Source organism: Helianthus annuus, chromosome 17, assembly GCF_002127325.2.
Source record: "Helianthus annuus cultivar XRQ/B chromosome 17, HanXRQr2.0-SUNRISE, whole genome shotgun sequence".
In the NCBI taxonomy this organism is placed as follows: Eukaryota; Viridiplantae; Streptophyta; class Magnoliopsida; order Asterales; family Asteraceae; genus Helianthus; species Helianthus annuus.
Genome location: NC_035449.2, coordinates 181,388,868 through 181,409,620, shown reverse-complemented (window position 1 = coordinate 181,409,620; position 20,753 = coordinate 181,388,868). Strand labels below are relative to the sequence as shown.

General features: G+C 33.7%; 3 protein-coding genes and 1 long non-coding RNA gene across 5 annotated transcripts; 1 reads left to right on the top strand and 3 right to left on the bottom strand.

Moving 5' to 3' along the window:
- Window positions 1-403: 403 nt before the first annotated feature.
- Window positions 404-1,861, bottom strand: LOC118488955. The gene is made up of 2 exons (XR_004885409.1): window positions 1,715-1,861; window positions 404-1,216 (listed from the first exon to the last, which is right to left on the bottom strand). It is a non-coding gene; the product is annotated as an uncharacterized LOC118488955 (long non-coding RNA).
- Window positions 1,862-7,095: 5,234 nt separating this feature from the next.
- Window positions 7,096-7,764, bottom strand: LOC110925312 (pentatricopeptide repeat-containing protein At1g71060, mitochondrial). Its single transcript, XM_022169267.1, has one exon. It carries the CDS (start codon window positions 7,762-7,764, stop codon window positions 7,096-7,098), a length of 669 nt encoding a protein of 222 aa, XP_022024959.1.
- Window positions 7,765-10,063: 2,299 nt separating this feature from the next.
- LOC110925551 (pentatricopeptide repeat-containing protein At1g71060, mitochondrial) lies at window positions 10,064-11,640 on the bottom strand. Its single transcript, XM_022169480.2, has one exon. It carries the CDS (start codon window positions 11,630-11,632, stop codon window positions 10,103-10,105), a length of 1,530 nt encoding a protein of 509 aa, XP_022025172.1. The 5' UTR covers window positions 11,633-11,640; the 3' UTR covers window positions 10,064-10,102.
- Window positions 11,641-15,676: 4,036 nt separating this feature from the next.
- LOC110921574 (eukaryotic translation initiation factor 6-2) lies at window positions 15,677-19,978 on the top strand. 2 transcript variants are annotated; one of them, XM_022165924.2, is made up of 8 exons: window positions 15,677-15,772; window positions 17,227-17,280; window positions 17,391-17,487; window positions 17,573-17,658; window positions 17,739-17,783; window positions 18,296-18,426; window positions 18,967-19,077; window positions 19,590-19,978. In XM_022165924.2, exons 2-8 carry the CDS (start codon window positions 17,271-17,273, stop codon window positions 19,845-19,847), a joined length of 738 nt encoding a protein of 245 aa, XP_022021616.1. In that variant the 5' UTR covers window positions 15,677-15,772; window positions 17,227-17,270; the 3' UTR covers window positions 19,848-19,978. The 2 variants fall into 2 exon arrangements, with proteins under 2 accessions (XP_022021616.1, XP_022021617.1); XM_022165925.2 differs by having other exon boundaries at window positions 15,768-15,832.
- Window positions 19,979-20,753: the final 775 nt, after the last annotated feature.

Sequence of the window (20,753 nt, the reverse complement as noted above, 5' to 3'; positions counted from 1 at the left end):
CAATCTCGCCGAAGTTTTAAAATCTCCAATTGGTTAAGGGCGTGTAGTAACTGGAAGGACAAATATCGTTAGTCGATTACCGATGAGAGTATTTGTCTATTAGGCCAAAGCACATTTCCTTAATTCAAAAAGGACTTTGATTCACTTTGGAATAGTCGACGTTTCTCTACCCGAAACAATCCAATGTCTTATGAGCCTCTTTTTTATGTCATCTCAATTTATATGCGATTTTATACTTGATACCTCATTCATTTCAAAACTGTTACGCAATTCGCACATACTACGCAATCTAAAACAATAAACTCTCATGAACAAACTAAATTTATGATGCTTTCGTTATTCTATGTGATACCATGTGAAAAACTTGCTATGTTACGTGAAACATATGTATTATGTGAAACAATTTGCAACCCTTATGTGCTATGTGATACATCTTGTGATACAAACCAATTTAACAAAGACATTACGATCAAGTCTCATCCAATCCTTGTTTTGAATCTTTAGATGTCATCAAGTCGAATTTCCAACCCTCACAAGAAGTCTAAGGCTAACACCCAGAAGAAAATGATGTCTTTCATGGCCGATCAGATCGCACGTATCATTCCCAAGATCGTCATTGAAATTCAAGGTTCCAGCACTCCTCCCTCCTCTGTTGATTCAAAAGCGATCCAACCTAAGCCTGTGAGCTTCAAATATAAGCACTTCGTCTCCTGCAACCCTAAGCCTTTCATGGGCAACGATGTGGTGACTGCAATGCTGGAATGGTTTGATAGCATTGAAGTTACTTTCATCAACAGTGAGTGCCCTGAACATCTCAAGACTAGGAGTGCTACTGGTGTCTTCCAAGGTAGAGCTTTAGAGTGGTGGACCAATGAGAGAAACATCCGCTCCAATGATGAAGCTTATGCTTTACCATGGACCGAAGTTAGGGAACTGATGATGCTCGAATTTTGTCCCCCTCACGAGCAGCAAAAGCTCGAAGACGAGTTCTGGCATCTTAAACAAGTTGGTGATGACAATCTGGCTTATACCACTCGTTTCAAGCAACTCAGCATAATCGTGCCACATTTGGTGTCCACTCAGCATAATCGAAGACGTTTACCGATTAGCAGCCAGCCTGAACAACATCCGTGTCCGTGACAAACAGTTTGCTACACCTGCCTCCTCGAAACCGGTTCACTACAACACAGAAACTCAGCTCCACAATCTTTAACCCCTGAAGTGAAGACAAGTTAGAATATGTGGTTAGTGAATTTGAATATCTCAAAACATAATATCAACAAAAAATCCAAATCTTAACTACCTAAGAGCTATTATATGCATGGTTGTAAAAATTGTTAGGCGCTTGTCGCGTAATTGGGTACCGACTTGCAATTAATCGGATTGAAATTAATAATGTAACTTTTCCAGCTTATATATATATATATACACAAAAAAAACTTTATTTCTACTTTTTCAAACAAATTAATCGGATTGGATTAATAAGTATAATTTTCAAGTAACTCAAATAATTTAAACCAATGTTGACTATCTAGGTGAAATTTAATCGGTAAACTACCAATTACCGATTAATCGACAATTAATCTTGATATTTTACAACACTCGGCATGATTATTTTAATGTTTACCTTTCCAAGTCTAAGTAAAATATACAAATAAACATAATGATCATATCAATAACACTAAGAACAATAATTCTAAGTAGAAAAAAAAACCTGGACCGAGATGCCGAATTAAAGCTTAGAATAACGTCGTAAATCTTTTCTATTCACATTTATGAAAAACAAAGTCATATTAACGAGCTTATCACTTCAAAATCAAGGAGCTTATTCACATTGAGACTTGAGAGTGTAGTTAGATTAATGTATGAAAAGTGAAAGTAGCCATCGATTGAAATATACCAAGGAAAGTTAGTGTTGTACATTGTAAAACTTGTAACTTATGCATTCTTACTTGTACACTTCATTAATAACCACCACATGTGCTAGCTGTGGCTGGTGAACGATTAATAACCATTAACCACTACATGTACTTGTACATCATTTTTCAAATTCATGAGTTGTATCAACAAAAAGAAACGGAGCTTCAGAATGCTCTAAAAATTAATGTGTCTCGTACTTATGTTATATCAATGTACCTTACCTCGTCCTAATAAGTTGGTCTGTCACTCTGTTGGCTTGGTGGTTCGAGTATGCGTCCAACTCTGACCGTTACGGAGAAATGGATGTATTTGCTCGATTGAGGGCATCTCAGGATGCTTATCCAGTGATTTAGTTGGTCGTTAATAAAATTGTACCTTACCTCAATACCCCCAAAAGGCAAATACTCAATTACACAAACTATTGAAACTACTTTTAAAAGGTACACCTTAGAGCATTTATATCCAATCCACCATCTTTACCCTTATAATTTAACTAAAAAAGCTTACTTTTTAAAATTTATATCATATTTTAAAAACCTTCCACATCCAACACCCCATACCTATCTCTATATTCTTTTTTTAATCATTTTTTCTCTTTCTCCAATTTACAATTTTAACTACTATCTATTTTGTCTTATTACATTTTCTTCTAAAATTTATTCTAATAACTTTTTTTTTTGATAAAAGTTATACCAATAAATATTATCATAAACCAACAAAGTCGAATGTATGATCTGAACTATTTGACCCATAACAAAAATTTTCCAAACGAAATGGCAATCCCCAGGTATGATTTTAAGAAGCAACACTAGAATTACATTTTATAAAATTCTGCAGCTTGAACTTAGGTATCATCACATAACATATTTCTAAATCAAACTCATAACAATCACAAAACAATCTGATATAGCGCGACATCGTTTATTGTTGAGAATAGAGTAGCCATTGATGTTCAATTAAGTCTTCTTGAAGCTGATGATGTGCCGAGCTATCTTTAAGAATAAAGTACTCACTACACTATTTTCTATTCACTACATTTTTTTTCTAATTTGAGAATAATGAATATTAAAAAATAAATCTACATAACTACAAAAAAAAAAAAGAAAAGAAAACACAAAAAAACATCACTTATGAAACCAAAACTAAAATAACTTGCTATTAGGGTGTGAACCCATCATCAGCCGATTACAAATTCAAGTAGCAATAAGATGAGCCTAGGCTCACCATCCTGTCGGCGACATTAGAAACTAATTCAGCACTACTGTCACCGCCGCCCCCGTGAGATGCCGCCAAAAGCGGAACCTCCCGGCTACACGCCTACAGGGGCGATGTTTTGAAGGGGCTGGGAGGGGCGCCCGACCCCCCTAGCTTTTCGGCCAGTAGTGTTATATATGTAGTTTTCGTATAGAATTTTTGGGTATATATGTTTTCGACCCTCCCGGTTCTATAGAAATTTTTGGGTATATACATTTTCGACCCCCCCCCCTCGTAAAAAAATTTCAAGCTTCGCCACTGCACACCTACACCTATCGATCTCTGATGTACAAATGAACTGAGCAAAGAAGAGAAGAAAATAAGATTAGGGTTCTCGTGTTATTTAGAAAGAGAGCACAAAATGGTGTGTCTAAAAACCAGAGAAAAAGGGGTGTTAAGGGAAGAGATAACGCATAAACATGTGTGAGGCAAAGAGAGGCAAAGAGGAATACGCATGGCCCATGACAATCCATAGCCCAATCAACTAAAATAACTATTCATCAGCCTTTACAAATCATATAGATTATAAATTATAAATTATAAATATAAATATAAATATAAATGATATATAATATATTTTTTGGGTATTTCTTTCTGAACAGCAATAACATTTCTAATACTGATCAGCAATCTTAGAAAAAAAATAAAAAAGAAACCCTCAAATGAATGTAAATCCTTTTCAACTAACCACTAAAAGTGTTTTCAATTTCTCAAGCCTACGAGTCAACATCATCACAACATCTTCTTTCCCTTCATTAACAAGAGCTTGTTTTAGCTTATTAAACATATGTGTAGGAGGCCTTATACCCATATCCAACATTTCTTCAAAATACTTGCAACCATCTTCCAACTTTCTTTCGCGACACAATGCGTTAATCAAACTAGCAAACACATGCATTCCCGGTAGCACTCCTTCCCCCTTCATCTCTTCCCAAACACTCATCGCGATATCCACTTTACCCTCGTTACAAAACATCCGTATTATGATCTCGTAAGTACTCACACTCGGATCACACTTAAAATCACTTTTCATTCGTTTGAAAACGTTGTACGCCTCTTCTGTTTTTCGCGCTTTAACCAAATGATGAAGAATTATGTCAAAAGTTCGCGAATTTGGCCCTAGCCCACATTGTTTCATATCGTCAACTACCTTAAAAGCATCATCAATCCGCATTGACCAACAATAAGACCCCACAACCGCGTTATAAGTTGGAGCCTCAATAGCATGCCCACACGACTTATATAGCTCGAAGAATTGTAAAGACTCACTTAACCTATTCTCGGACCCTAACCCGTTAATCAAACTACAATATATATGCGCGCTTGGCTCTATATTCTTCCGCTTCTCTCGTCAAACTTCTCAACTGCTTGATCATATTCTCTTTGGTCTCTTAATATACATGACATTCCTAAGGCTAACACAATATATACTTGGATGCTTTGAAGACACTCTTGTAACACAATCGAAACGCTCATCAAATTGGGGTGATCCCTGCCTTTGATGATGACCTTCATTCAGCTATACTTGAATTTTGTACGGAGTTTACCCTCAAGTTAGGAGTGATATCCAAACCTTGAAGGAAATTTCCATCTCATATTCTAGTGGTCTTATCTTTTGATAAGTACCAACCATACTAGGGTACGATGTTACCAAGTTAGAGGTGAAACTCGCATCTTGATAACTAGTCCTACTCATTGATTTTCAATCTCGCCGAAGTTTTAAAATCTCCAATTGGTTAAGGGCGTGTAGTAACTGGAAGGACAAATATCGTTAGTCGATTACCGATGAGAGTATTTGTCTATTAGGCCAAAGCACATTTCCTTAATTCAAAAAGGACTTCGATTCACTTTGGAATAGTCGACGTTTCTCTACCCGAAACAATCCAATGTCTTATGAGCCTCTATTTTATGTCATCTCAATTTATATGCGATTTTATACTTGATACCTCGTTCATTTCAAAACTGTTACACAATTCGCACATACTACGCAATCTAAAACAATAAACTCTCTTGAACAAACTAAATTTATGATGCTTTCGTTATTCTATGTGATACCATGTGAAAAACTTGCTATGCTACGTGAAACATATGTACTATGTGAAACAATTTGCAACCCTTATGTGCTATGTGATACATCCCGTGATACAAACCAATTTAACAAAGACATTACGATCAAGTCTCATCCAATCCTTGTTTTGAATCTTTAGATGTCATCAAGTCGAATTTCCAACCCTCACAAGAAGTCTAAGGCTAACACCCAGAAGAAAATGATGTCTTTCATGGCCGATCAGATCGCACGTATCGTTCCCAAGATCGTCACTGAAATTCAAGGTTCCAGCACTCCTCCCTCCTCTATTGATTCAAAAGCGATCCAACCTAAGCCTGTGAGCTTCAAATATAAGCACTTTGTCTCCTGCAACCCTAAGCCTTTCACGGGCAGCGATGGGGTGACTGCAATGCTGGAATGGTTTGATAGTATTGAAGTTACTTTCATCAACAGTGAGTGCCCTGAACATCTCAAGACTAGGAGTGCTACTGGTGTCTTCCAAGGCAGAGCTTTAGAATGTGGACCAATGAGAGAAAAATCCGCTCCAATGATGAAGCTTATGCTTTACCATGGGCCGAAGTTAGGGAACTGATGACGCTCGAATTCTGTCCCCCTCACGAGCAGCAAAAGCTCGAAGAAGAGTTCTGGCATCTTAAACAAGTTGGTGTTGGTGATGACAATCTGGCTTATACCACTCGTTTCAAGCAACTTAGCATAATCGTGCCACATTTGGTGTCCACTCCTAAACGCATGATCATGAAGTACATTCATGGGTTACCCTCTGGTATACTGACGCTATTGAAGCAACACAACTAGGCACCATCGAAGAAGTTTACCGACTAGCAGCTAGCCTGAACAACAACTGTGTCCGTGACAAACAGTTTGCTACACCTGCCTCCTCGAAACCGGTCCACTACAACACGGAAACTCAGCTCCACAATCTTTAACCCCTGAAGTGAAGACAAGTTAGAATATGTGGTTAGTGAATTTGAATAGCTCAAAACATAATATCAACAAAAAATCCAAATCTTAACTACCTAAGAGCTATTATATGCATGGTTGTAAAAATTGTTAGGCGCTTGTCGCGTAATTGGGTACCGACTTGCAATTAATCGGATTGAAATTAATAATGTAACTTTTCCAGCTTATATATATATACACAAAAAAAAACTTTATTTCTACTTTTTCAAACAAATTAATCGGATTGGATTAATAAGTATAATTTTCAAGTAACTCAAGTAATTTAAACCAATGCTCACTATCTAGGTGAAATTTAATCGGTAAACTACCAATTACCGATTAATCGACAATTAATCTTGATATTTTACAACACCGGGCATGATTATTTTAATGTTTACCTTTCCAAGTCTAAGTAAAATATACAAATACACATAATGATCATATCAAGCTTCGCCACTGCACACCTACACCTATCGATCTCTGATGTACAAATGAACTGAGCAAAGAAGAGAAGAAAATGAGATTAGGGTTCTCGTGTTATTTAGAAAGAGAGCACAAAATGGTGTGTCTAAAAACCAGAGAAAAAGGGGTGTTAAGGGAAGAGATAACGCATAAACATGTGTGAGGCAAAGACGAATACGCATGGCCCATGACAATGCATGGCCCAATCAACTAAAATAACTATTTATCAGCCTTTACAAATCATATAGATTATAAATTATAAATATAAATATAAATATAAATATAAATATACAAATCATATAGATTATAAATATAAATATAAATATAAATATAAATGATATATAATATATTTTTTGGGTATTTCTTTCTGAACAGCAATAACATTTCTAATACTGATCAGCAATCTTTAAAAAAAAAAAAAAAAGAAACCCTCAAATGAATGTAAATCCTTTTCAACAAACCACTAAAAGTGTTTTCAATTTCTCAAGCCTACGAGTCAACATCATCACAACATCTTCTTTCCCTTCACTAACAAGAGCTTGTTTTAGCTTATTAAACATATGTGTAGGAGGCCTTATACCCATATCCAACATTTCTTCAAAATACTTGCAACCATCTTCCAACTTTCTTTCGCGACACAACGCGTTAATCAAAGTAGCAAACACATGCATTCCCGGTAGCACTCCTTCCCCCTTCATCTCTTCCCAAACACTCATCGCGATATCCACCTTACCCTCGTTACAAAACATCCGTATTATGATCTCGTAAGTACTCACACTCGGATCACAATCAAACTCATCTTTCATTCGTTTGAAAACGCTGTACGCCTCTTCTGTTCTTCGCGCTTTAACCAAGTGATGAAGAATTATGTCAAAAGTTTGCGAATTTGGCCCGACCCCACATTGTTTCATCTCGTGAACTACCTTAAAAGCATCATCAATCCGCATTGACCAACAATAAGACCCCACAGCCGCGTTATAAGTTGGAGCCTCAATAGCATGCCCACACGACTTATATAGCTCGAAGAATTGTAAAGACTCGCTTAACCTATTCTCGGACCCTAACCCGTTAATCAAGCTACAATATATATGTGCGCTTGGCTCTATATTCTTCCGCTTCATGTCGTCAAACTTCTCAACCGCTTGATCATACTTCTTCGCTTTACACAACGCATTTATAGGCGCTAGTCACGTAGTGGGGTACTGACTTGCAATTAATCGGATTGAAATTAATAATGTAACTTTTCCGGCTTTATATGTATATATATATATAAACACAAAACTTTATTTCTACCTTTTTCAAACAAATTAATCAGATTGGATTAATAAGTATAATTTTCAAATACTCAAATAATTTAAACCAATCTTGACTACCTAGGTAAAATTCAATCGGTAAACTACCAATTACCGATTAATCGACAATTAATCATGATGTTTTACAACACTGGGCATGGCATGATTATTTTAATGTTTACCTTTCCAAGTCTAAGTAAAATGTACAAATAAACATAATGATCGCATCAATAACACTAAGAACAATAATTCTAAGTAGAAAAAAAAATACCTAGACTGAGATACCGAATTAAAGCTTAGAATAACGTCGTAAATCTTGTCTATTCACATTGATGAAAAACAAAGTCATATTAACGAGCTTATCACTTCAAAATCAAGGAGCTTATTCACATTGAGACTTGAGAGTGTAGTTAGATTAATGTATGAAAAGTGAAAGTAGCCATCGATTGAAATATACCAAGGAAAGTTAGTGTTGTTGTACATTGTGAAACTTGTAACTTATGCATTCTTACTTGTACACTTCATTAATAACCACTATATGTGCTAGCTGTGGCTGGTGAACGATTAATAGCCATTAACCACTACATGTACTTGTACATCATTTTTCAAATTCATGAGTTGTATCAACAAAAAGAAAAGGAGCTTCAGAATGCTCTAAAAATTAATGTGTCTCGTACTTATGTTATATCAATGTATCTTACATCGTCCTAACAAGTTGGTCTGTTGGATTGATGATTCGGGTATGCGTCCAACTCTGACCGTTACGAAGAAAGAGATGCATTTATTCAATTGAGGGCATTGTAGGATGGTTATCTAGTGATTTAGTTGGTCGTTAAAATAAATGTACCTTACCTCAGTACCCAAAAGGCAAATACTCATTTACACAAACTATTAAACACTTTTAGAAGGTACACCTTACCCCCCCCCCATCGCGCGTACTCGCTACATTATTTTATTTTCTAGTTTGAGAATCTTCTTTCTATACTAATAAATGAAAATCTTTCTGGACACGTGTCACTTCATGGTGCTTTTTGACCTTATTTTCCTATTTATCCCTTATATTAAATAATAATAATAATTTTAAACAAAAATATTAGATAAGAATAAATATTTAGATAAGGATAAACATTTGTTTTTATTATGATCATATTAAATAATAATAATAATGATTTTAAACCAAAAAATTAGATAAGAATATAAACGTTTATTTTAATTATGATCATATTAAGTAATAATAATTTTAAACAAAAATTTAGTTAAGAATACATATTTAACAAAGTAAAATGTTATAATAAGTAAAATGATAAATCTTGACGAGTGTATGTGTTAACATATAACATTATATTTTTTTAAACACGTGCAATATATGAGCTTTTCTTAAAGATATATCATTTTATTATTTATTATATAAAATCACATTTATGCAAAATGAAAAAAAAGTAAACTGTTATAATAGGTAAATAGTACACCAATGTTCATTTTTAAAAGATAAATCTTGATAACTATTTGTATTAACATATGAAATTATATTTTATTCAACACGTGCAATATACGAGTTTTTTAAAAATATATCTTTTTATTATATTATATAAAATTATATTTATACAACCGATGTAATACACGGGGTTTTAACCTAGTAATGAATATGAAAAAATAAATCTACATAACTACAAAAAAACACAAAAAAAAACATCACTTATGAAACCAAAACTAAAATAACCTTGCTATTTTTGCTATTAGGGTGTGAACCCATCATCAGCCGATTACAAATTCAAGTAGCAATAAGATGAGCCTAGGCTCACCGTCCTGCCGGCGACATTAGAAACTAATTCAACAGTACTGTCATCGGGATGCCGCCGAAAGCGGAACCTCCCGGCTACACCTATCGAAACTCTGATGTACAAATGAACTGAGCAAAGAAGAGAAGAAAATGAGATTAGGGTTCTCGTGTTATCTAGAAAGAGAGCACAAAATGGTGTCTAAAAGCCAGAGAAAAAGGGGTGTTAAGGGAAGAGACAACGCATAAACGTGTGTGAGGCAAAGACGAATACGCATGGCCCATGACAATCCATGGTCCAATCAACTAAAATAACTATTCATCAGCCTTAAAAAAAAAAAAAAAAAAAAAAAAAAAAAAAAAAAAACCTCAAATGAATGCAAATCTTTTTCAGCTAACCACTAAAAGTGTTTTCAATTTCTCAAGCCTACGAGTCAACATCATCACAACGTCTTCTTTCCCTTCATTAACAAGAGCTTGTTTTAGCTTATTAAACATATGTGTAGGAGGCCTTATACCCATATCCAACATTTCTTCAAAATACTTGCAACCATCTTCCAACTTTCGTTCGCGACACAACGCGTTAATCAAAGTAGCAAACACATGCATTCCCGGTAGCACTCCTTCCCCCTTCATCTCTTCCCAAACACTCATCGCGATATCCACCTTACCCTCGTTACAAAACATCCGTATTATGATCTCGTAAGTACTCACACTTGGATCACACTTGAAATCACTTTTCATTCGTTTGAAAACACCATACGCCTCTTCTGTTCTTCGCGCTTTAACCAAGTGATGAAGAATTATGTCAAAAGTTCGCGAATTTGGCCCGACCCCACGTTGTTTCATCTCGTCAACTACCTTAAAAGCATCATCAATCCGCATTGACCAACAATAAGACCCCACAACCGCGTTATAAGTTGGAGCCTCAATAGCATGCCCACACGACTTATATAGCTCGAAGAATTGTAAAGACTCGCTTAACCTATTCTCGGACCCTAGCCCGTTAATCAAACTACAATATATATGCGCGCTTGGCTCTATATTCTTCCGCTTCATCTCGTCAAACTTCTCAACCGCTTGATCATACTTCTTCGCTTTACACAACGCATTTATAACAATCCCATACGCAACAACATCCGGTTCAAACCCATTCCCTTTCATTTCTCTATAAACCTCATCCAACTTCAAAAGATTCATTTCCTGACTCCAACCTTCCAAAAGTATAGTATACGACTTAATATCCGGTTTAAACCTTCTCTTAGTCATTTTATCAAACACCTGGTGTGCGCTCTCAACTTGTCTCGACTTACATAACGTATCAAGAAACCGATTAAAATCACACAACTCACACTTAAACCCGAACTTCTCCATCCTCTCGAATGCTTCAACCGCCTCTTTCACCTTCTTCGCACGCGCATATCGCCTCCAAATCAAAGCAAATGTGGTCTTATCCAAAACCCCTTTAGTTTTCATCTCACTAACCAATGTCCAAACAATCTTGAACTGCTTGATCTTACCCAGAGCTTCGATTACCGCATTGTAGCTAGCGGAATTGTGTTTGAACCCGGGTTGTTTCTCTGCCCATTTGAAGAACGAAAGTGCGAAAACACCCGCATTGGTTAATTTCTTCAAAACTTGAAGAACTAGAGGTGGGGTTAGTTCAATTTGAGTGGAGTTTAATAAAGATTCGAGATTTGAACGATCGGGAGCGTTGGAGATTGTTTTGCAGAGTTTGTCTGCTTCTTTGATGATTTGGGGGTTGAATTCATCTAGGGTTTCGGTGGGTTTGTTGCAGAAGGTTCTGGGGTGAAGATGAACAGAGATTAATGCAGAGATTGATGACGAAGATGATGAAGATGAGTGGATTGAAGGGTTGAGTGTTGTTGATGAACGCTTGAGGATTTGGGAGAATGCCATTTCTTTTGGGAGGGCAATCTGAAAACCATAGTAAATAAATACCGGTAGCGGTTCTAATAGCATCCATATTGGAACCGATGTTTTTTCAGTCGGTATCGCCGTATCGGTTTAGTCTGTTTTTGGAAAAAAAAAATATATATATCACGTGTTTAGTTTTTGTAATTAAAAAAATACCGGTAGCGGTTCTAATCCATACTATATAATAAAAGAAACCACTTTAGGGACACTTGTCATTATATTAGCCAATCTCTTATAGATAATTATGATTTTAATTTAATCTCTTCTAATTAATTAAAGATAAACATTCTATTAAATATTATTTATTTTAATATCTTATATTATAAATAATATATTAATAATATATGATGAACAGAATAAATAAAAACAAAAACTGAACTACTAAATGAATCGATAAATAATTTTTGAAACGAAAAAGGGACTTTTTTATAGTATCAAACGACAGAAAAGTATTAGAAGAACATGATTATTATATTAAATGACTAGGTTATAACCCCGTGTATTACACGGGTTAAGTAAATAAACAATCAGATAGTTAATAACAAAGATTTAAAAATGATAAAAACGATATTTTTAAGACGTTTTTTTGATATCCAAACAAAATTTTGTGTCATATAAGATCAAAACTTAACGACAAATAGTTGGGATTATTAAAATCCAATATTCATGTATTTTGAGACAAAGAGAGTTAGTTACAATTGTTTATATTTATTATTTATTAGAAGTTAAATTAGATAAGTAATTATATTTCTTACATAAAATTAGTTAGTAATTAGATTTTGTAACTCGTAAGTAAGAGGGTAACCATTGATAATATGTGTATTTTTTAAATAAAATCATATTGTCTCAAGGAAAATCCGTTAGTAAATATGTTTCACCAAAAATAGTCATGAACGTACTATGGAAAAAAATCGTACATTAAAATTTTTAAAGAATTTATTTTGAAGTTAGTTAAAAACATACTTTCTCATAAGTCGATAATGCATGTCAATTGGAAATAAGTTCATAAACATGCCTCCATGTTTTTTTTTTTCAAATATTTTACAATATAAGTCGATATTTTATATAAATTAAATTAAATAACATATATATTAAATTTAATAAATTAAATATATATTAATTTAATTCATCCTTTAGATATATTAATTGTATTATGTTTTCATCCTTTTGATCGTATTATATATGATAATATATTATACATAAGTCGATATTTTATGTTTAAAATATATATTAAATTTAATAAATTAAATTAAATAATAATTATCTATAATTAAGGATGGTCTAGAATAATGACAAGTGTCCCTTTAATGGTTTCTTTTATTATATAGTATAGATTTTGTTATGAGAGTTAACATATATTTAATTCTAATCATCAGGGCAAATCTGTCTATACTCTATATAATAAAAAAAACCACTTTAGGACATTTATTAGCCAATCTCTTATAGATAATTATAATTTTAGTTTAATCTCTTCTAATTTTTTTTAAAGTATCAAACGATAGAAAAGTATTAGAAGAACATGATTATTATATTAAATGATTTTGTTATGAGAGTTAACATATATTTAATTCTAATCATCAGGGCAAATTTGTCTATACTCTATATAATAAAAAAACCACTTTAGGACATTTATTAGCCAATCTCTTATAGATAATTATAATTTTAGTTTAATCTCTTCTAATTAATTATAAATAACCTCTTCTACTAAATATTATTTATTTTAATATTTTATATTATAGATAATCCTCCAACAAAATATTATTAGTTTAACATCTTATGGATAATTATTATTTAGTTTAATCTCCTTCTCATTATAATATTATTTATTTAAATTAATTATATTTGAACGTTTTGTTTAGTTTGGTATCAAATAAATTTTACGAAACTTAAAACAAAATTAACTAATATTATTTATCATTTATACATTTACGTAATTTTAAATAAAGGGTTAAATTTATTGAGACTTCGTTAACAAATTTTACAACAACAGAAAAATCTATTTTTATCACGAAAACCAAACTTTGTATTAATATATTAAATAATTTTATTTTCACTATACAAAATTACATTAACTCGACCCATGTAATACATGAGGTTTTTAAGATATAACTTTTTATTATTTGATATAAAAGATTAGATATATTCAATTCGTACAATACACGGGGTTTTTTAAGGATATATATTTTTATTATTTAGTACAGAAAACTATATTTATTCAAACCGTGTAATGCGCATATTTATAAAGATTTAATTTTTTATTATTTGGTATATAAAATTAAATTTATTCAACCCGTGTTATAAATAAGGTTTTTTAAAGATGTATTATTTTATTATTTGGGAAACAACATTACATTTATTACACCCGTGTAATACACATGGTTTTAAAGATATAACTTCTTTATTTGGTATATAAAATTACATTTATTCAACCCGTACAATATGGTTCTTATAGATATAACTTTTTATTATTCAATATATAAAATTATATTTATTCAACCCGTACAATAAATGAGGTTTTTAAAGATATATTATTTTTATTATTGAGTATATAAAATTTATTTATTCAACCCCGTGTAATACACGGGGTTATAACCTAGTAGCATCCATATTGGAACCGATGTTTTTTCAGTCGGTATCGGTTTAGTCTGTTTTTGGAAAAAAAATATATCACGTGTTTAGTTTTTGTAATTAAAAAAAATACCGGTAGCGGTTCTAATAGCATCCATATTGGAACCGATGTTTTTTCAGTCGGTATCGGTTTAATCTGTTTTTGGAAAAAAAAAATATCACGTGTTTAGTTTTTGTAATTAAAAAAATTAACAAACGAAAGTTGTAACACAAAGCTAAAACTATTAGGTTTAAACGTATATTATTTATAGGGTAAGAGGATGAGTTTGAAACTTTAAAAGTTAAACGAGAAAGTTATTGTAGCCACTACACTAAAAAGGAGTTGTTATTTAATACTACTTATAATTATAATAAGTAGTGTGGATTCACCCGTGCTATGTGACAAGATTTCGGTCGTTGTTGATTACTTTCTATACGATATTGACATTGTTATAGCAACCGAAAGTCAAACCAAGAGAAATTAAGTTATGATACGCCAAAGGATATTGACTTGTGTTTTACATCGATCGAGGAAAAAAAATACTGATATCGGTACCGACACAATTTGGCCGGGGTCGGTCGATTTGTTTTGTTACTGGTACGTATCGGCAATTGATATAGTTTAAGACACACTTAAATGGATTATTCTAAGCACAACTCGTATTGAAGTACGATACAGATAAGCTTGCTAAAACAGTTTCATTACACAAAAGTTATATGATGTAACCTAAGAAATATTTATGGTGATCTCATATCGGTGCAACAGTTAACATTGAGTACTCTTCTTTCAATCGTGCCAAAGTATTACTTATAGGCACTTTTTAGGAAAGTAGTTGAGAGAATGTAATTTTTTGGTATAGAAAAAAAAAACATGTTGTAGTCATAGTTTTAATAAATAAAATTAATGTTTTTAATAGCAAACAGTCACAAGACCGTTACCTCCTCCAACGGTCAAAAACATACACCTAAATTCATTACCCGGTTTGATGACTACTCCCCTCCAGCCTTACCCGTCCATCACTACCCGATATGTATACAATGTTGTAGCCGCTATACCTGTACAACCCGTAATGGTTACACCAGTAGTGCCTCTTGTACCCTAATAACCAATCCACAACCAGAGGGAGTAAAACCCAAGCCGAACCGAAACCTATAATTAAACTAAATCCTTATCTAAAACTAATAGAAAAAAGATCCGAGTTTAATTCTGTTAAACTCCAAAACCGACCCGACCTGAAATAGCCAAATAGGCGGTGATATATAAATTATCTGTTTTCAATCAAAACCCTAAATTACAAAACCCTAAAATAACAATTTGACAAAAACTCAGGGACTAAAATGGCAATTTGCTCAAAACCAATAAAAAAGATCCGAGTTTAATTCGGTTAAAATCCAAAACCGACCCGAAATAGCCAAATAGGCGGTGGTATATAAATTGTCTGTTTTCAATCAAAACCCTAAATTACAAAACCCTAAAAATAACAATTGAAGCTCAAGCATTCTCCGCACATCAAGGTATTTGTGCTGTTTCGACTCTTATACAAAATCTTTTGCTTCAATTCATAGATTGATGATGTAAGATTCTGTGTGTTTATCTGAATTAGAGGTTTTATTAATAACTTTTCTTTATGATTTGTGTTGGATTGAATGTTTCTGGTTTAAACAGGTGTTTGAATTCTTATTAGACTCTAATATTCATATTAAGATGTAAGAAAACTGGGTGGAAATCATTGTCTTTGATAGGCTGCAAATGAACCGATTCGTGAACGGGAAGTTTGTTTGTGTTTGCTCGCTTGTTCAATGAACGAACACGGACAAGAAATTTGGTTTGTTTAGTTGAATGAACGAACGTGAACATAGGTCGTGTTTGTTCATTTGTGTTTGTGAACGTTCGGTAACATGTTCGTACTTCGTTTGTGTTTAATATCTAATAAATATTAGTGTATTGTATATTACATGCATTTTAACAATTTGGGTGGATGTACGTAATGGTTGTGATGAAATATGCGGAGTTTATTCAAGATTTAATATATGTTTGTTTGTGTTCATGAATGCTTGTTTGTGTTTGTTTTCCAAATTTAACAAACGAACACGGACATGTTCATTTTTTAATGAACAAACACGAACATAAAATCTTGTTTAGTAAGTGCTCATGAATGGTTCGTGAACACATTTCAAACAAGGCCTCGTTCGTGTTCGTTCAGTTTGTTTGTAGGCTTGTAGCCCTAGTCTTTGATATATTTGCAATATGGTAGTCGTATTGTGTTTTAGTTTTTAGGATTAATTTCATGTATACCCTTACAAACTTGAAAAGTTTCATATATACTCAACCAAAACTAAAAATATCATATATGCCCTTACAAAATAGTTAAAATATCAAATGTACCCAATTCGTTAAAAACAATCTAATAAATAATCATTTTACCCTTATTTTTTTAACTTCTAAGTTTTCATATATGCTCAGCTTTTAACTTCATATTTTAGATAACACATTTTAAGTTTAAATTTATTTTTACCCATTTTTATATCTGTTTTTTTCCCACCATGGTTTTAAAAAACGGCTGAGGCGTGCGAATTAAGGCGAAGCACCCAAAAAACGACTCTGAGGTGCGCCTTAGGGTGTTTCTAGTGTACATGCGCCTCAAAGAGGCTGAGGCGCTAAAAAGGCTGTGCCTCAGGGGTTTCTGATATTTGTTTTTGATGTTTTTGACTTTTTTATGTCAATTTCAAGCAATATATGCCTTTTTTATGTGTGATTTTGATGATTTTGATGATGAATTTAGTTAGTATTATTATTTTATAAGATATACATTTTTATATTTATTTTTTTAATTCCGCCTCGGGCTTACGCCTCGGTTCGCCTCGAGGCTTACGCCTCGTGAGGCGAAGGGAAAACGCCTCGAAACTCTTTTCCGTTTTTTATGCGCGACACACATTGTGAGTATTACATATGTTTGAATATTTGACAGATTCCTTTTGTCTCTAAAACAAATCTTCATCTGCGGCTTTTCTAATGGCTACAAGTAAGTTAATTTGTACCTTCTTTGTGACTGTTATCCTTTACGTTCATTACCTGTATTTATATATTTCAATCAGATTACTTGTAACTTAATTGGTTTTCTGATACATACAGGACTTCAGTTTGAGAACTCATGTGAAATTGGTGTATTCTCAAAGCTAACTAACGCTTACTGTTTAGTAGCAATCGGTGGTTCCGAAAATTTCTACAGGTTTATTCTCGTGATTCTTGATATATAACATATTTTATGTAATTAAAGAACATTTTACCAGCTGCTAAAAGTATTTGTTTTGCAGTACATTTGAGTCCGAGCTAGCTGATGTTATCCCCGTTGTTAAGACCTCCATTGGCGGCACACGTATCATCGGCCGACTTTGCATCGGTAGAATCTATATAAGCTTATGCTTGATTACTTTCTACATTATTCGGTTTTGAACGCTGAGTTTATATTATCTTTTACAGGTAACAAAAACGGGCTACTTTTACCTCATACCACTACTGACCAAGGTAATAAAAAGAAGAGTAAACTGCCATTTTGGTCCCTGAGGTTTGGTTACTTTTGCCACTTTAGTCCAAAACTCAAACTTTTTGCATCTGGGTCCCTGTGGTTTCAGTTTTATTGCCATTTTGGTCCGTAAATGAAATCAGGTCATACTTGTCTTATAAAATCCTGTAATCTTGTCATTTTCCTCAGGGGCAAATCAGGTCATATTTGTCTTATAAAATATGGTATTTATTTATAAAAAAGAAATGATCATTTTGCCCCTGTAGAAAATGACAAAATAACAGGATTTTATAAGACAAATATGACTTGATTTCATTTTTGGACCAAAATGACAATAAAAGTGAAACCATAGGGACCTAGATGCAAAAAGTTTGAGTTTTGGACTAAAGTGGCAAAATTGACCAAACCACAGGGACCAAAATGGCAGTTTACTCTAAAAAGAACTTAATTTAGTAATTTCTTCAACTGCGATTTATTATATTGTTATTTATAATTTGCTCGTGTGTAATTTCAGAGCTTCAACACTTGAGGAACAGTCTGCCGGATGCGGTTGTGGTTCAACGAATCGACGAGAGACTATCGGCTCTTGGAAATTGCATAGCGTGCAATGACCATGTTGCCCTTACCCATACTGATCTTGACAGAGTAAACATCATATTATTAATTTAAAGAAATTTCAGTTTGAATAATATGCCATTTTCGTCCCTGAGGTTTGGCCAGTTTTGCAACTTTCGTCTAAAGGTTTGTTTTTCTGCATCTGGATCCGAAAGGTTATTTTGCCATTTTTATCCGGCTCGTTAACTCCATCCATTTTTCTCTGTTAAGTCAGGGGTATTTCTGTCTTTTTGTTAACTTAAAGGTCAATTCCGTATTTTCCAAAGGTATTCGGTTTTTTTTACATAAAGTGAAAAAGACCGAATTGCCCTTTAAGTTAGCAAAAAAGACGGAAATGTCCCTCACTTAACGGAGAAAATTGGATGGAGTTAACAAGCCGGATGAAAATGGCAAGATTTCAAACCTGTTGGATCCAGACGCGGAAAAACAAACCTTTAGACGAAAGTCGCAAAGCTGGCCAAACCTCAGGGACGAAAATGACATTTTACTCTTTTAAAAATTTCAGTTATGTTTCCATAGATAATGTTATTACTTATGCATGATGGTAAACATGTTTTCTTTTTCGATTAGGAAACCGAGGAAATGATAGCTGATGTTCTCGGTGTAGAAGTTTTCCGACAGACAATTGCCGGAAATATTCTTGTCGGCAGCTACTGTGCGTTTTCAAATAGAGGTGGCATGGTTAGTATGTCATACACTATTTTTTTATTGAGTGAATTTCAAGGATTGTCCTTTATTTTTATACCCATTTTCAGACGCTGTCCTTTATGTTCAAAATTGACGAGTCCTTTATGTTTTCATATCATACACGTTTTGTCCTTTAGGCTAACCCAGTTAGTTTTTTCAGTTAAATTTGGTCATGTGCTATGCACATGAGGGCATTTTTGTCAATTCAAAGGTTGCAGAAGCTATGAGCTGTAAATCTGCCGTTGAACTTACCTTTGAATTGGCAAAATTGCCCTCATGTGCAAAGCACATGACCAAATTTAACTGAAAACTAACTGGGTTAGGCCTAAAGGACAAAACGTGTATGATACGAAAATATAAAGGACAAAACTCGTCAATTTTGAACATAAAGGACAGTGCCTGAAAATGGGTATAAAGATAAAGGACAATCTTTGAAATTAACTCTTTTTTATTTAATTTTTTACGGGTCTAGAAAGAAACAATGACCCAAGTTGACCCGTTTGCAGGTGCACCCGCATACCTCTATTGAAGACTTGGATGAGCTGTCAACCCTGCTTCAGGTTCCTTTGGTAGCGGGAACAGTGAACCGTGGTAGTGAAGTGATAGCAGCGGGCCTAACGGTTAATGACTGGACCGCATTTTGCGGGTCAGATACTACCGCAACTGAATTGTCTGTGATCGAGAGTGTTTTCAAGCTGAGAGAAGCCCAACCTAGTGCCATTGTGGACGAGATGAGGAAGTCTTTGATCGACACTTACGTTTGATAAGTGTTAAGTTTGTTTGATTTTTGATGCTATTTTTATGTGATAAAATGTTTTAGACTGTTATGTTACAAAAATTGTATAACGATCATTCGGTATTAGTCAAAAGGTTTTATTTTGTTGGAAATTTTAAATATGCTCTCTTCCTTTCTCAATCAATTGGGCGAGCCATCTGGGTCCGACCGAGAGAGAAGATGCATAGACCAAGCCGAAACCAACCTGATACGTCTGTAGTCATTGCGGCCCTTGAACCGATGAATTAAATGTAATCGACTGGGCAGGTTCAATCCAAACGCGAGAAAAGCCTGACCAAGGCTGAGTATTACCGATTGGGCCAAAACCGGTCTATGTCGGTTTTGGCCCAAAGCACACCCCTAAATTGTAAGTTTTGTATTCTCAGTGATCATGGATAACTTTATGAATCGTGTGAATTTATTATCAAGTTAAAGTATAACGTGTATACGAAATCAATACTCTACTCTGATAAGACATAACATTATTGATTGATGATTTTTAGTCTTGTAAATAAATCACATTTTATTTAGGGATAATGGATTTAAATAACCTCAATTTTCATCAATTGACCGAAATCACTCTCAACTTTCGATTTATACCACACCACTCCCAACTCTCAACTTATTTAGGCACTCTTAAACTAACTCAATACTAACATAGTAAGCTGATGTCAAATGCCGCATCATTGGAAATGCCATGTTAGTAGCCACATTACCTACCGGGTGATACTATACACACCCCCCCTATTTACTAATTACACCCCCCCTATAAAAACATCACATCCATCAATCCATCCATCAATCCTTTGCTTTTTGTTTTTAGTCTTTTTTGTCTTTTTGTTGTCTTTTTATTATATTTTAGTGTCTTTTTATTATTATTATTATTTACTATTAG